The 17,889-nt window shown below is 38.0% G+C and overlaps 1 protein-coding gene across 1 annotated transcript in view; it reads right to left on the minus strand.

Annotated features, from left to right (window-relative positions):
* LOC112160622 (protein kinase C-binding protein NELL1) overlaps positions 1-17,889 on the minus strand; it is a 400,547-nt gene that overhangs the window by 80,729 nt on the left and 301,929 nt on the right. The window contains exon 15 of the mRNA XM_024295273.2: positions 12,330-12,452. Coding sequence (XP_024151041.2) covers positions 12,330-12,452 — 123 coding nt within the window. The remainder of the gene's footprint in view (positions 1-12,329; positions 12,453-17,889) is intronic.

The following is a 17,889-nucleotide window of genomic DNA, read 5'->3' on the forward strand; positions in this document are numbered from 1 at the left end:
TGTTAAGTGCACAGTCTGTTGTTTTGGATTTAAAAAAACCTCTTTATGCTGAGCAATACTCCATTGTTTTTTTTTCAATAAATGTTTACACAGCATGATCAGAAGTGTATTTGATGAGTACAGATCAGTAACGGACATTCTTCAGCTGCCGAGGTGAGGGGGGGTGAGACGGTGATGAGGCGTTTCTCCATAGTCTCTGGTCTCTAACCTCATGAATAAGGGAGAACACTGTATTTCTAAAGTCTTCACTGTTCTGTCATTGTCCCAACAATGTCTAGGCATGACAGGTAGGCTACAGCCTCCTCGTCAAACTCCTTCCTGTCTCTGTGGGTTTAGAAGGCGCAGTCGTCCTCAAAATAGACCAATCAGAAGGAAGCCGGTGCAGCCCTCTGTCTCCGCCCCCAAAAAACGTCCTTTTCCCTTGTTTCTCCGCGAGCAGAGCACATGACTAAAATGTTGCGCGTGCGCACGCTCACTGAGATTCTGTTTGTGCGTGCACATCACTCGTGCTCGAGGGACCAGCTAACGCACGTGAAAAATGTCAGTCTCTCGCGCGCAAAGACTTGTTCTGCTTGTGGAGGAAGAAAAAGCGCTCCTAGGGGTCTGAATTGTCGGAGATGTCTTATTTCTGCGTGGAGTTTTGACATAAATGAAACTCCATACTCTTTTGTCTGGTTTCCACTGAGCAGTACGGACCAGACCAGTCCCCTCTTGGCCGGTTTAGAATGGTCCGGGCGTTTCCATTAAGTGTTGGACCATCAAAGCGTATGCAGTGTGTAGACCGATGATGTAGCTGTGAGTCAAAACGGTGCGACTACAACGAAAGAGAAGCTGCATCAGCCAACTCAGAAACAGACTGAAAATGAAAAAGATAATCAGAGGATCATTATAATCTGGAGCAGGTGCTTATTATGGATGAAGTCGCTCTTTACACTGTGGAACAGTCTTTTGTTCTTAATTAAAAAGAAGAAAAAAACTCTATTTTTGAGCAATACTACAGCGTTTTTCAATAAATGTTTTACAATAAGTGTTTTTGATAAGTATGGATCAGCAACAGACATTCTTCAGCTGCGGGGTTCGGGTGAGATGGAAACCAGAGGTGGGTGTCTCTGTATTCGTGGATTCGGCATGTTTTTGGTCCCCAACCCCCCTGAATAAAGGAAAATACTAAAGAACTGATTATTCTTTTTAAGAAGACAAAAAGAGGACAAAACTGTTGGTTTGGATCTTGAGTTGGGAAAAGTGCTGGTCGGACATTAAAACCTTTCCTCCAATCAGTGGGTTACATCGTGTGATGACAGAAGCTCCGCTCTAACGGATCCATTCCATTTTTCTATGGACCTACAACCAATGCAGAACCAGAAATGGTACCAGTCAGTCCTGTTTAATGGGACCATTTTGTAATGGAAACGCTCAAAAGTCCGGTCCAGTCCCATCTGGAATGCTCAGTGGAAACGAGGCATAAAAGTCCAAACCTCTGTAGAAAAATAAGTCATGTCAATAAGACAAAGTAAAAAGCAAGCTGAACACATTCTGTACAGAAGACATAGCACAGAACAGAATGACTGACCAGGTCAACAGTTAATCAGGGCGCTGAACACATCACACTATTAAAAAAAACAAATAGCATGCAAAGCAGCTGTAAAACAAATCTGTAAAACTGCGAGACGAGGAAAGTTGATATGCGATATTGCAAGGAAACCCTGTATTCTGTATCTCAGAAAAAATAAATTGTCATGTTCTTTAGATAACAATTTATTAATTCACTATTTTGAGAAAACTAGCCAAAAAAATATCAACATGGACATTTTTGTCTTCTGTAAACACATAAAAGAAATCCAGTAATAAATTACAACAACATTAGACACTAAAGTTGTTTGACTGGATAGAACATTCTTGACTCTTTGGTTCTTCACATCTTTTTGTGTTTCTACATTTTTGTAACAGAAAAGATCCTTACTCAGTGAAGTGACCCAAAGGTAATAGTCTCCTTTGAAAAAAGACGCTTGAATTATGCAAACAAGGTGCTTATTTTATTATCTACGCTAGCAGAAAATATTCCTTCCTGAAAGGAAGCTCTCCTAGTTCTCTACAGTAACAAATATAAAAGCATAGTAATAACTGGTTGTTCATAAATCAAGCTGAGAAGCATCTAAGACACACAGACCAACTTGTAAACTGCCTTTATGTAATGAATGTATGTTTTTTATACCATGGTCTGGGTGAATACTCGATTCTGATTGGCTGCTGGGTGTGCATTAAAAACTGATAATGCACAGTAATAACGCACACCTAAAAAAGAAGTTCCGGTCACACAGACCAAACGTTCGATATCACTGCGCAGGCTTCTTTAAAACACATTTTCCTTCATTGTCTGGACAAAACAAGCAGTAATGGATGAACTTTCTCTCTGAACTGATGCTTTATTCAACTTATTGTAGCGACCAGCATTTATATTCCTCTCCTTTTGTAAGGTAAATTAATATTGACAAATTGGTTATTCTCCTTCTAATAAAACACCACTCGACATGAAAGGTGTAGTCTTCTGTTTCACCACAAGAGGGAGTTTCTCATTTTAGAGCAGCTCAGAAGAACGAACCTGCCGTGAAATGAAACACAGACAGAAGCTGAATATGTTCTAGCTGCTCACTGAAGGATTAACGTCAGAAAAAGAAGAAAAATATCCTAATTTGTCCGGGTCTTTCTTTCAAAACAGCGACACTTTACCGCTGCAGCTGAGGTCTGTAACGGCTTCAGGCTTCATGCCGTGTTCCATGTCACCGTGACAACAAACCGCATCACGGATCAAATAGTCCGCTTTTTTGTGAAAAAATGAGCTAAACCAAAGAAATAACAAGAATAAAGTACTAAATATTGATTAAATGTTTATTTATTTTGTAAAGACCATGGTATAAGCGGGATAATACCCTCCGAAGAGTGCATTATGAGAAATTAACGCACTTCACGGAGGCAACCGTCCTCCGCTTCGCGTCGGACGGTTTAGGCCTCCGCGTCGTGCGTTAATTTCTCATAACGCACACTTCGTCGGGTATTATCCCTTACATAATCCACCAGTGTTCCATGGATGGACTTAACAGCTGTTGTAAATCAACTGTTGTACAAACACAATTACTTTTTTTTACTCTTATTTATGTTGCCCAGAATTTAATGTTCACATTTTTGCTTGATGCAGGGCGTTAGATTTATCACATTGCCTTTGGTAAAGATGTTTCCTGTTTTTGCTCTGCAGGAATGATTTGACAACATGTCTGGATTGTCTTTAATTTTTAAGAGAGGTCGAAGGTAATATGACCTTAACTGTGAACGTTTCTATGTCTGACCATGGGGCCTCTTTTCACCTGTTGACCTCCTGACATCCCCACAGTGTGTTTACTCTTCCTCTCACTATCTCAGGTGAATTCCAGTTCCCTGTATGACACTAATTCTTTAACTGTCCTGATAATGGACCTGTGTGATGTTTGTTTTACCTAGTACTTCATCCTTCTCTGGTTTATTCCACACACAGTAAACTAGAGGTAAACTATTGACCTTACTGTTATGAGATCATTCTAAAAGTGTTAGATTACATTTCAGTATCCATCCATAGCATCCATATTGGCTCCAAAGCTGCAGGTTGCAGGGATCTGTCCTAGTTTCTCTTGTCCTTGACCTAAACCAGCAGTCTGCAACCTTTAACACTTAAGAGCTATTCGGATCGATTACTCACCAACCAGAACCCAGTAGGATCCATAAAGTCTTCACTCACCCTTAAGATACAGATTTATATTTATGTTTTGATACAGACATAATACATTTAAAGAAACAATTGAGATTTTTGGCAAAAATAAAACATAAACATGAAGAGAAATAAACTTTCTTTTTTTAAATATGAAATAGTTTATAACTTTAGACAGAGCTATGCATGATTTCCTTTCAAAATAAAATACATCCTATACCATTGGATCATGTGAATGCAGCAAATGCAGTAGGTGTAAAGTCATCAATGATAATAATAATAAAAAAACAAACAAACAAAAAAAACAGTTTATTGTTTCTGATGCATTTCAGCCACAAATTATATATCTCTCTGTGTGTGTGTAACCAACAAAAACTAAATCAGAGCTAATTAAAGTGTTAGTAATGGACTGGGACAAAGCTAAAATAAGTATCCAGATGTATTCCATATGTTCTAATGTATCAAAAATAACAAATAATTACCGTTGACAAACGCAGGTTTTTGTAAAATTTGACAAAATCAACGACAAATCACACTCGCATTTCGCCCTGCTTCAGAAACGGCTCGATTCGGGTCACGTGACGCGTTGACGTCATGTGAGTGAGACAGCGCCAGCAGCAGAATGCAGGCGGACCCAGGGTGTCTGCAGATACATGTATGTGTGTGCGCTGCTGCAAAGTTGAATTCTATAGACGTCGGTGTAATGGTCCGACGGAGTATTAGGGCCACCAAAAAAAATTAATAAATAAAATTATGATTTTTAAAGTCGTACATTTACGAGATTTACAATCGAAATGAGCCTATTGTGAATGAACACTGTGAGCAGAACCAGACCGACTAAACTGTGAAAAAATTCTGATTTCAACAGGTAAACTGAATGTTTAAAAAATTGCACATGTTTGGAAGTTTCTTTGTTTGATTTTCAGTTTATTAATCATTGATGGTGGCTTGCAGGATCTCTGCAGATCCGTTGATGAAACCATCGACACTCACAGCGGTCCACCAGTCATTTCTTCCTCCGTGAAAGATCAGATCTCATTCATTTCTGTGTGATGCTTTCATCTGAAGAGGGATCGTTTTCTTAGCTTGTACTTAGCTAACGTGACAGACTGTTGTCATCCCCTGTTGTTGTTGTGTGTTGAAACGGGACGATTCATGTGGAGAACGGGGCGTACGGAGCACTGTTTACATTCTCCTTTCTGCGCATGTCAGAGACATGCAGTAAGATGGTGAAAGAGCTTCCGGGTATGAGAATAAAGTGAATAAATAAGTAAATAAATAAATAAATAAACAAACAATAATAAAGTGGCGGACGGTCCTGCAAACATGTCTCTAAGCTCTGTATTTTGCATATGAAACTCTGCATTACCGACCCGGATAGTCAGCTTCATTGATGATTTGATTTAGAGTCGCCAAAAGGTTCCGATCTGTAAATAAAGCTTCACGAGATGCTCCACGTCTTCCAGCTTCGAGCATGGCTCTGATAAACTGACAGCTTTCCGTTTCATCGGCATTCTCAGCGTCACTGTCAGTGTCATTGCCAGATTGTGAGCTCTTACTTTCCGCTCTGCCGGCTCAAATTGATAGAGTTTTACAGTCCTCAAACCACAAACACCCGGCGCCTCTGAATCAGCGTCACTTTCAGAACAAATGTTTCCACAATCTGAGTCTGAAGATAGAACTGTGGACCTTGAAATATCGCCGCTATCGCTAGCTCCGACACGCAAAGGAGAAGCCATCTTGCTATATTGACCCCTTCTGACGTCACACGCACCACGTGACCAAAACGGAGATTTTTACCCAGAAGAGACAGGTTTGCCAAATTTGGCCTCAAAAATGCCGTTTTATTTCAATATTTCTTGCTCAAAACACGCCAAAACATTTGGAAATGGTAAATATAAGGCGAAATACAGTTAACACCGAAAATGACCCACAACCCCATTACTAACCCTTTAAGTGACCCCTACCATATATTAATACCACAAGGGACACTTTAAACTCTTGAATTCTTTGAAAAATAGAAAATCTTCTTCATAATCCAGAGGATTATAATTTAATGTAGCTGTAATTCTGGTTGTACTTACTGACAATAAACTGATTTTCTGTGATAAATGAAGCTGAAAATTCAGTCCAAATGTTTCAGTATGATGTTGATAAACTACAAAGGACTGATGGAGAATTACGACTATCATTGTTAGGATCCTCGTTGAATGATTCATACCGTTCTTCAACTGTTTGTGAATGAGTCGAATACAGCTTAAGTTAATTAACTTTTTATAACTTCACCATTTACTTCTTCCTTTGCAGTTACTATAAAGGATTATTTAAAAACATTTTACTGTCACCAAAGAGCCACAATGGAGGGGAAAAGAGCCACATGTGGCTGTGGAGCTGCAGGTTGCAGATTGCTGACACACAATAACACCAACCCAAACCCAAACTTGGAGCTGTTTTTTCACACATCTGCAATGTTTTGCTGCTTTGATATTCAACAGTTAACAACATGGAGACAGTTTTTTTTCATTTAATGGAGTATAGAGCTGAAGTATAATACAAAAAAGTAGATATGTATCTACATATATGTCATAGCGATGGAGCATTACACCCAACTGTATTTAACAATCTCTCCTAACTCACCTTAAAAATAACTGAACCAACAATCAAATGTAATAACAAAAAAAAAAAAAATGTAATAACACTTGAGGTTGGAACTGAACTGCCAAACTGACTGTACTTTGAGTCAAACATACTTTGGCTCAGTACAAATTGTTTGGCCAAATTACTAAAGATTTGTGGTTTTGTATCAAGCAGAACCACAAATCACCAGTAATCACTAGTAGTTTTCTTCTTTGTTTTCCTGTTTATTTCCTAGGTGTAAGATTTTGTGGAAGGTCTTTGTTTGTTGTTGATTTATGTATGGGGCTGGAATTGGAAGTTATGCCTACTGTGTGAATGTAATCACGTTGGGTTTGTCAGAAGTACGGACCCTATACCCTCCTCTCGCCGTGACTGAATGGAGATTCTGCAACCTTTAAAGCCAAAAGATCCATATGATCCAGTTTCTTATGGACTAAAATCCAACGAGTGCCGCAAAGTTTCACCTCAAAGTTAGAAAAATGCACTTTATTTTTTTTGTGACCATTAAGCCATTCATTTATAACATATAGCTTTAAAGTAATCTCTACAATTGAGTTTTTCTTCATTACACTACCTTATTTTATTCTGAAAGCAGCTTATACAAGTTCCTTTCAAAATAAAATGCATCCTGTGTTTGATAACATTCTCCAACTGCAACAGATTTTCTTGAACTAAAAATGCAAAAATATGTTTTTATCACTGTGACTTCATCTTTTTTATCCTTTTACTACTAAATATAAACACAACTTTAGTGTAGAATATTCACATTTTTTTAAACTTAATGCAATACGTTGATGTCATTCTAATAATAATCATTTTGCTTAGTTTCGTTAAAAATCTAAGCATAAATAACAAAATGTTATTAATTAAAGCAAATGAACAAACACTACAAAACCATTTTTTATTCAATTTGTTTGCATTTCTCTTAAAAGCCCAAGAGCCACATTGGAGGACGAAAAGAGCTCTATTTGGCTCTTTGGCTTTGGGTTGCATAATCCACCATTAGAGAAAGAAATGTCATCAAATCTGGATGAAAACATGTTTTATTTTTGATTAATAGCAAATATATGTTATAAGACAGAACACTGTGGATTTTGTTTTACAACTGTGACTTTAATTCTCATTTTAGGCCCAATTGGACCAATGGTTTTATTTTCTTCAGAGAAAAACAAAAACTTGGAGAAATGCTGCGTTCATGCATCGTTGGAATGATTGGAAAAATGACTGTCCGACTCAGAAAACACACAAAAATGAAAAATCTTCCACAGAAATGCAGAATAACTTCCTGCACATAGACAAAGGTCAATGTATTTATACTGTGCCATAAGGAAAATAGGGAAAATGATCATCATTCTAATGTATTCCCCCTGGGGGGCCAGATTAAATAGTTTAACAGGCCGCATTTGGCCCCCGGGCCGTAGTTTGCCCACCCCTGTACTAGAAGTTAGAAGCCAAGGAAAGTATTGTGCACTGGGGTTCTGTCCTCTATTCGTTCTCTTCTCCTCTATTCTTTATTCTTTATTTTTATTTAGCTATCTATGCTTCTGTTTGGTGCAGTGGGATTCATGTGTTGCTCCTTTTTTGATTCCAGGTGAATCATCTGTGCTCCTGTTCTTGGTCGTGGACCTCACCTCTGGCTCGTCTTGGCTGTAGACCCCATCTGTCCCCCAGTCCTATCTGGTTGAACTTTATTCAAATATGTAGTTGTAGAGTTAGATAAGCTAATTTTTCTTTAATGGTCCTGGTACATCGCCTGTCTGAGGTTCCTCCTTTTTTTCCTGGAATGAAGGTTTTTAGGAGTTTTTCCTCACCGAGAAGGAGATCCTAGGGCAGGGATAACCAGTTTAGCTTAGCCTGTTTAGTTTAGTTTAGCAATAAGCTATTGTTTATACTTTATGAACTATTTTTTTGTACAATTACTGGTATGAAGCCCAATGGGACAATTGTTTTGTGATATACTAATAAAATTAAATTGAATTGAATTGAAACTTAAAAGTACAAAAACTAAAGTCCCAATTCTTCCATATCTTTATAAATGAAAAAAAAAAACAGATAATTCATTTTAATTTGAACTGCTTGACAGCAGAATTCAAAAGTATCCCTCGGTATCATGAACTCTTATGCAGAGATACTTAATTTAACATATCTTTTATCTTCAATGTGCTGAGTGCATTTCACAACCTTGAGAGTGTGAGGATAAAAGATTTTTTTTTAAATTGCATGACTATGAACTTCTTCCACCTACATGAGAGTTTTAAAATAAAGGACTAAAAATCCTGTCTTTCTTCTTCTCATCTTCCCTGATTATACTAAAGTGGCTAAAAGTGTAGATATTATTTTTAATCCCTATTTTAGTTTTGAAACCCATGTAAGCCATAAGAACTGAATTCCATTGTCATTAGGTAAAGGATTTCTTTTTCCAGTTAGGCACAGAAAAAAATGGTGCATGCATTGAGTTCAAATGGATTTGATTATTGCAGCTCTCCTTTTTGCTGCTTTTTTGAATGCTCTCATTACATAGACTTCAACTCATTCAAAATTCAACACTCGGGTTCTAAGTACTTCTAAAAAACGGAATATAAACTTGAGTTCTGAAATTCCATCTCTGGCTTCCAGTTCAACACAGGATCAACTTCAATATCTTTAATATTGCAGCAAATCTTTGATTTCCTTAATAAATATAGTCCAACAGAAGGCTTAGACCAAACTTTTTGGAATTGGCAGATTTAAATAATCGTAATATGGAAAAAAAATAAGTAGATCCTAATTCTAGAAAGCCTTAGTTACTCATTAAAAAGCCAAACAGACTTCACTTTACTGTTTATAGCTTTTAAAAGCATGTTTTTCCTTGCATGACTTAATGCTAAGCATGAACACCCTCCTTTACAAAAAAGTCCCCAAATAAGCTAAAAGTTTCCTTTTCCAAAATTACTGAAAGGTCGGTTATGTTTTAACTGGCAAACAAACTTAAACTATTCCAATGAGTAGCTTCAAATTTTTCTAACAACCACATCAGAAGACACACCCTGTGGTTGTGGAAAAGAAGCTGATCTGCTTCATCAGGGGGACATATTGCTGGCATGCATCACGCAAAGAAAACATCTCAGACTAATCGGTGGAGCAGCTGGGTTACAATCCTCCCAACATACGTTTGAAAAGGTACGAATGAGAACATTAGTCTTTCAGACAAAAAAAATGTGGTTTGAAAATAACTCTGAAAAACATCAAATGATCTGCGATCACTTAACTGTTTAGTGAAATTAGTAGAAGATGCTCGTGTCCAGGGCCATGTTTATTTGTGAAAATTGGAGCATTTTTTAAATGAAAAGTGTTGGGAAATTGAGGCATTGGGACTAAATACCAGTGCAGACTTAAAAACCCACTTGTATGTGAAATTAATCAATAAAAAATGTCCTAATTCGTTTGGGAGGATAAAGATTGATCTCTGGATCAGTGGAAAAAGGATCACCATGATCTGGCATTATTGTAACGGATTAGCTGTAGCTCCTTTAACCTTACCTGCATGTGTCACAATGAGAGAAATACTGTAAGTTCTTGGTGGCAGGACAAATACTTGTCACATATGAGTATCACAAAGTCCTGACTTTAAACCCACCAATAACATTTGGGATGTGCATTGGTCGGATTTCTCAATCACTAAAACTCATTAAAACTGTATTGCCACCGTTGATAGAAATAACTGTGATGAAGCAAAAGCTGATTGAAACAAAGTATTTTCTGCATTACAGGAGGATTACAAGACGCGCAGTCAATGACAGGACTTTTCAAACTTATGTCACATATAAGGAGTACCAACTACGCTCAGACCAATCCTTACAACACGAATTAAAGCATCAACTTCCAGTGAAAAGTCTATGCGAACACATAAATGCTCATTTTGGGCTTCTATGTTTAAAACTCTTGCTTTCATGTGTTGCTATCCAAGTATTTAAGTTTGTTTTCAAGCTCTACATGCAAAACATACTGCCACTAAATGCACATTGAAAGATAAAGCAATTAAACTTTGACCAACCAGGGACTTGAATTTGGTAGTGACATTGGGCCAGTCTCCTTTGTAACCCTTGTGCTACCCTAGGCATGTTTACAAGATGGCACGCTGAACTTTTTTTTTTCCAAGAATTTTTTATCTTCACTGGTGTTTGTGGCAGACATAAAATCCAGTCCACCTTTTTCATGGGAAGAATCACACATCAGTATAAGGGTGGGGTCATCTGGACCCCATAAGAGACCACAATACGCTTTGGGGACCATTAAGACATTCATTTTTGAAATGCTGTATTGAACTAAGCAATGACTAAATTATGTTTTTCTGGACAAAAATCTAAAAATCTGTGTTCTTTTAACTACGTCAGGGACAAGAGTCTGCAACGTTTTGCTGAGCAAATTCCACCATTCAGAAAAACACGCTTTTGTGACCATTCAAGACATTCATTTATCAAATGTTGCATTGAACTAAGCAATAAATAAATTATGATGCAATCCTTTGTTTTTTCAAAATAAAAAAAGAAAATTAAATCTATCAGCTGCACCAGATTTACTTAAGTTAAAAATACAAAAAAAAAGGTTTCTATTAGGAATTTAACCCTTTGAGTTTTAATTTAACCCCTAACCCTTTAGTAATGCTTAAGAGAAAAGTCAAGCATCGCTTTTTATGTTAGCTTATATACCATTAACCCAGCTTTGTTTGGAACATGGCAAAAAAAAATGATTGTAATTTTGAACTTTTTTTTAAGGATTTTTCCTTGTTTCTGGTGTCTATGGCAGACATAAAGTCCTGTCCATCTTTGTCATGGGAGGGATCACACATCAATATAAGGGTGGGGTCATCTGGACCCCATAAAATGGCACATGGGTTAAAACTTTGGCCAACCACAATGCTATGTCACTCCTCTGTTTTCAATCTAGAAGGCTGCTCAAGACCTTGGAAAATCATCAGAAGTAAAACTTTTAAAACAAATTCTAGTCAACGAGCCTCTGACGTCAACTTTGATTCTTGTAAAAGTGCGAGCAAAGTAAGTGTCAGAGCTGTGGTCCATTAACATGTTTAAACTGTCACTTTACATGTCAACTGGATGCCCAGAGCATTGACTTTAAAAAACCAGTTAGTTCACTTCTGCTGCGTGACATTTATTTCTTTGAAAGCTGTGGGGGTTTGGTCTCCAGCGGTGTGATTTTCAGACAAAATAAAAAAAAAGGCAGGAGCTCACTGATCAGATGTGGAATAAAGTTGAATATTAAAGAAATAATAGCATATTATACAAAGACTGTTGTGTCGACATTATGCTAAAAGGACACGAGCGCTGAATGCAGGGCTTTCCAGTTCCATTATGGCGTGCAACCTCAAATGTCTGACCTCTTCTCTCACTCTCAGTCTATTGTTTGCTGAATGTCAAAGGAAAAAAAGGCAGAGCCTTTCTTAAAGGATCTCCCACCGAACAGCGTTAAAAACCATTTTAGTGTCAAGCAGTTTCTCCGTGAGCATGTCATTACCGAGACGGCTGCTGAGAGCTGCTCTTACTGGACATAGAAAATAAGATTTTTTTTTCTCAATGCATGAAATGTATGCATTTTAGCAACAGCAAATTCGAGTGTTTGTGGTGTAAACAAAATACATGTATATGCAGTAGAAACATACAGAAGAGGGACTAGAATAACACTTGTTCAGATTCAGCTGCAGAGCCGCAGACAAGGGCAACAGGTCAACAGTGAACAGGGGAAAGAATGAGTGAGCAGTTGCACATACGGTCAAAAACAGCCTGAAACTGGCCCAAAATCGATTTTCATCATCTCTGCTGCAGCTGCTTTCTAGCTTAGTGACTTGAGGGAGGGTTGAACCATGTCATTACGGGGCAGGGAATGAGCTCCGATCGGATGTGAAGGAAAGTCTGGGTCTGCATTTGTGTGTCTGGAGGGCTGTTCCGGGGCGGGAACTCACCCTTGCAGATGGTGCCGTTGCCCACGTAGCCCGGCTTGCAGGTGCACAGGTGTCCTCTGATGGTGTTGGTGCAGATGGCGTTCTCGTCGCACAAACTTTGGCCGCTTGCGCACTCGTCATGCTCTGTGGGGGCGAGACAGAGGATGACCACTCTCAGAAAAGCTTTGAATAAAGTCGGAAGAGTCAGGGTCTTTTTCAGAAGAAATGCTGCTATGAGGGGAGGTCAAACCGCTACTTGGCAAAGGACATGAGTTAACGGCTCAGATGATCTTGTGTCAACAGCAAGCTCTCCTAACAGCCGTGTTTCTAAACATGTTTTCTGCCTGGCATCTTCACAGTGGATCTGAAGAGGGGACTGAGTCAAGGGTAACATCAAACATTCGGAAAAACTAAGCTGCTTTTTCATCTTCCTTATGCGCAAAGAACTGCTATTGGTACCAAAAGCATTCAGTGCAACAGGTCATGTGTGTCCATAATACACAGGATTATAGTTCAAGGCTCTGAAAAGATGTTTCCAGATAATGCAATCCGCATTATAACAAAATGGATCGTGAGCAATTATTTTATCCTTATTTCTGTTTAGAACCGTTACCTTTATGACAAAAAAAAACATCTTAGTGTAGCTAATTTGAAACATCTGCACTAGTGATGGGCACTCAAACTCTTTCTTGGGAGCCAACTCTTTTGATTCGACTCCTGGTAAAGAATCGACTCTATTGACTCTTGACTCTTTACAAAGTATTTTATGCAGACCTTTATTTTACCATAAATAATGTTAAAAAAAGCTCTAAGAACTCCCTATGAAAATTTTTATTATTTAAAAAAAACATTCCCGGTAGTGTTTAATTAAGGTTATGACATTTTTAACCAAAATTCCACAACCTAAATGTTTTAAAAAGACACTTTTTATGTTGATCTGAAGCCTCTGTTTCCAAAATCACCTCTGAGGGGGCGTGGCTTTTGGAGCTGAGGTGAGCAGTCCCGCCCCTGATCCCCCCCCTGACTGATCATGGTAGCTCTGTGTCTCACTAGCGTAAATCTTAACCGCTGCTACATAAAAGCATCCATCAATCTGGGTAATGTCCAGCCGTATGGTTCTGATCCGGATGTCAGCTGGACGAGGAAGTGAAGATCTTCATGGACAGAACTTCCTCCAAAATCCTGATTCTTTCTCCTTCCAGTTCACCAAAGACTCTTTTAGCTAATTCTCCAATGTTTATTGACTGTGATCAATACATTCAATCATTGGTTTCTCAGAGTTCTTGATAAAATAATCAAAGCTAACATCAAAATGCTCTTTCATTGATTTACAATCCTTTCCAACTGCGGTCAAATGAGCCGCCGTTCACATTTCCGTGGTCACATCAAGAAGCTCCGTGGAGTCTGGTGGAGATTTTCCAGCGTTCTCAGTCCTGCTACCGTAAGTATTGGATGAAACTCACACCAAAAATCCAGTGATGCTGATTTGACCACAGAAATGTGAACGGCGGCTCATTTGACTGCAGTCAATGTGAAGATACCATCTTCTCTTCTCCAGAACCTGAACTAGACACTAGGAACAGATGAGGGTTTAGTGCATGTGCAGCAGAGCTGTTGATGGAAAGAAGATCATTAATGCAAACAGAGTCTGTCCAAGACAGTTTGATTGATTTAAAAGGAGAAATACTCAGAAATGTAAAAACAAAATTAATTCTTATTACATTTGTTCTCTTTCATAAGAAAAATGACACACAGACATGTTGAAAACTCAAAAAAAGGAGGTGGATTTAGGTCAAATTGTAAAAGTGTTTCAGGTAAATTATTGTTTTGCACTTCCTGGCCACTGTATACAATATATCTAAAGATGATTAAATTAAACGTTTGTTTCTTTAAACTATAATGCTGTTTTAGATTCTTTAACGGAAAGGCTTAAGATGTTTTTGCTGCTAATTAAGAACAGAATAAAAAAAAAAAAATCGAACTTTGCTGGCTAAAAGTAGGATTATGTAATTTTTCTTTTCTTTTTCAATTACTGTTTCCTTTGCCATAATTATGAGAAAGTAATAATGAAGATTACCAAGTGTTATTTATTTTGTAATCAAGCCATTGCTCCGTCTTGTCTTTTAAACCAGCGCACAAATTTGTTTCACAGTGGGGGCCTTTGCCCTCATAAAAAGCCCCGCTCCCCTCCTGCTGGGCTGCAGCGGGTTTAACGCAGCTCAAACGCAGATAATGGATCGACAGCCCACAGTGCAAAATGTGTTTTGAAGGGAGAGTGTGATCACAGCAAATAATCATGACCTCAATGCTAATTAATTCATATTAGGATTTGTAAGATTACAATCCTTGACGAGACTAAACTGCATCTTACGATCCAAGTTAAACTATAATCCTTCAGCAAAGCTGCACAGAGGATACTAACGCTGCAGCAGATGCCTCAATCTAGTATAGTATTGATTCTGGTCCTCCCAATTTATCAGGTTTACTTTTACACCAGAACTGTCAGCCCCTCAGGTGTGAGTCTTTACTGGTCTAAAAGTTAGAAATACAGTGCACAGCAAAGCTTCATTTTAGCATTAAATATTATGCAACAGCTTCCATAAAGATTAAAGATCTACTCTCATCATCTTTTGAGCTATTTTAAAAGCATTTTCATTGTTTTCGTTCTACAATTTCTTTCTAAAATAAAACAAATCTGTTGTCTTTTATGACATAATTTCTGCAATAGTTCATTAGGAATTTGCCTCAGAGTTATGAAAACCTCTCTGTTTACACGCCCTACCACTGACACGTACGTATATGGATCTAAATACAAATTACATTTTTTCATCTGCTCCTGATTCACAACAGTTAGAAAAAAAAGATTCAGAAATGCAATTTTAAGCTTCATTTTCTTCAAATATATGTCCTCCATAATCAGAAAAATACCAAAAGAACATGAAATGCCAAAAACAGCATTTTCATTGTAGTGGGTCTATAAAGAACTATCCACTCTATGGACATTTGGAAAGGTAATCTGAAATGTTAGCCTTTAAACATAACATGGATAATCTATTTTTAATTATAAGCCTAAGTATTAAAAAAATCTCTTAAATGATTTAAAAATCACTATCTGCATTTACAATGACACACAAGTAATCAGAATAGGTGCCTGATCAGAATAAAAGTGAATCCATTCAGAATCCTCTGGCCCGATCAGACTCATTTGGATCAAAATTTATTGATCCGATCATGGTGCATGAAAACTAGGGCGGGGCCATACTGAGCATCTGGGTATTGATCCAATACCAATTCGATACTGGTCAATACCGCTGATATCGATACCAATATTGATATTTTCCATAAATGCGGTGGATCTGACATGAACCTCAACATTTCAATTGCCTTTAATCGCTGGGAATATTTTTTTTTTAAGTTTCCCTTTTTTTAAATTACTTGATAAACATAAAAACAGAATTAGGACAATATTGTAAATTAAATGGAAATAATTTATTAAAATAAAAACTTGAAATTAATAAAAGGTATAGAAGTGAATGCAAAACAGTCAAAAAACAAAAATAAACAAGTAGCTATAATACAAAATAAATCAAAATGTTTGACGATAGAAAAAAAAAATAGTAGAAATATAAATAATTTGTAAATTCTTAGCCGTTAAATATCTGCCGGTATCGCTGCGATACCAATACCAACTTCAGGTTGATATAATCCATATTTTGGATCGTCCCCCTCAGCACTTATGCAAACTATTCATTCAGATGGTGTGGATCTTACGTCATACATAGACGGTGTGGCGCTCCAGAGGAGACTTCGGAGCACAAACAGGACCGATTGGCTGCAGCCGGACTCATAGCTCTACGTTTGAAATCAGGGGAGGGGGCTTTGTTTTGGTGTGCGTTTCGGACCGCAGTCTGTCCGGCTGCTCTGTGAGCCAGCTGCTGGATCGGGAAAACCGTGTCTCCCAGGAGATCTGTGTCTCTGAGCGGCTTCAGGACGGTATGAGCTGGGCGAGGGGTTTGGAGCGTGGAAGTTCTGCGTTCCAAATGCCTCATCAATCATGTGAATTTGTATTTCCAACCATATTTAGACAAAATAAAGGCTGATGTTAATAAAAGCTGACTAAGAAGATCCTCTCACTCAAAGCTGCAGCTTTTTTTTGTTTACAACAGAACTTCTACGTCTGTTTCCAGTATTTTAGATACTTCTATGGATTGTCAAAATGATTTATTCTGATCAAACTTGTGGCGTATGTAAACGTTTGTTACAATCTATTCTAATCTGATCTTTGATCCAATCAAGGACATTTTGCACATGTAACTGATGCTATAGCATTAACCAGTTCCGATAGTAATTCATACGCGGTGTAGGCATGACTCCAGTGATGAGCTTTCATTTAACCAAGTTTTATTGTACTGTGTTTATTAAGCAACATTTGTCTGTATTTTTGGATAAGATGGTGGAATCATGTCTTTTTTTACATTTCGAACCTTTTTCTTCATTGTTTTTAACACTGCAGCAACACGTGAGTCCTCCTAGAATCAGCAAATTCAATTCCTAAATCCTGTCTTTGAGCTGACCTCAGGTTGCTGCCGCTACTGTAAAAAAGTAATGAACTCTTCAACACACACAGAGCTCACTTAAGGGGTTAAAGATTATTTTTACCAGCTACTACATAATTCATAGATGGATTCTGCTCATAAATATTAGATCAGTTGTTTTTTTGCAACATGTTTATTGATTTAAGATTGAGTGCTGAGTTTATCAAACAGATTAAGCTGCAGTTAATTTATCTTCAACTAGACTCTAAAATAATTTGAGGATTATTAACAATACATCAAAGGACAGGCTTTGATGAGGCTGCAGAGAGGATACACAGCCGCCTTGCCCATGCACCTGATTATGTTTTAAGCTTGGTCTGAAAGTGCCTGTCAGGACTCTGCCCACAGCGGCTCCAGCTCAAGCCACACTCCACCTCAAACACACGCCTCATTAATATAAAAAAGCTTTGGTGGGAGTCATGACTAATACATTCTGCTTAATTAATGACTGGTGCTCGAGAAGCCCTGAAGCGATGAGTAGAAATTATTTAGCCTTTCTTGTCCTGCGGAGTTCCTCCCAACGCTGAGCTCTAAAGTGGAAGTGAATGTTTGTAGAGCTGGTGGGATGAGGACAAGTTTATATGAAAAAACAGTCCTCGTTAATTCTGCTCTTTATGATTAAATATTGTGTGTGTTGAATGATATGAGCTGATGAAGGAGATGCTCAATCAAAGCCTTGATGGACACAGATGCCTGTGACTGCAGCTACAGTGTGGGCAGGATAGCTGAAATTATGCAGCAGGAGAATTTACCCACGCTGAGAGGCTGAGATCAGGAAAAAAATAACACCAAAATAAAACACCATGAAGCACACCCATTATTAGAAGAAAAAATAAAAGTGTTGCAAAAATAATCCATTCATCCACCTTCAGAACCCACAGTTTCCCTTTCAGGGTCAAAGGACTTTTGGGTGAAGGTGAGGTACACCCTAAAAGAGCACCAGCCTATTTCAGGGCCTTACACATATTTACACACAGGGATAACTT

The sequence above is a fragment of the Oryzias melastigma genome, linkage group LG3 (genome assembly GCF_002922805.2).
Source record: "Oryzias melastigma strain HK-1 linkage group LG3, ASM292280v2, whole genome shotgun sequence".
Classification (NCBI taxonomy): Eukaryota; Metazoa; Chordata; class Actinopteri; order Beloniformes; family Adrianichthyidae; genus Oryzias; species Oryzias melastigma.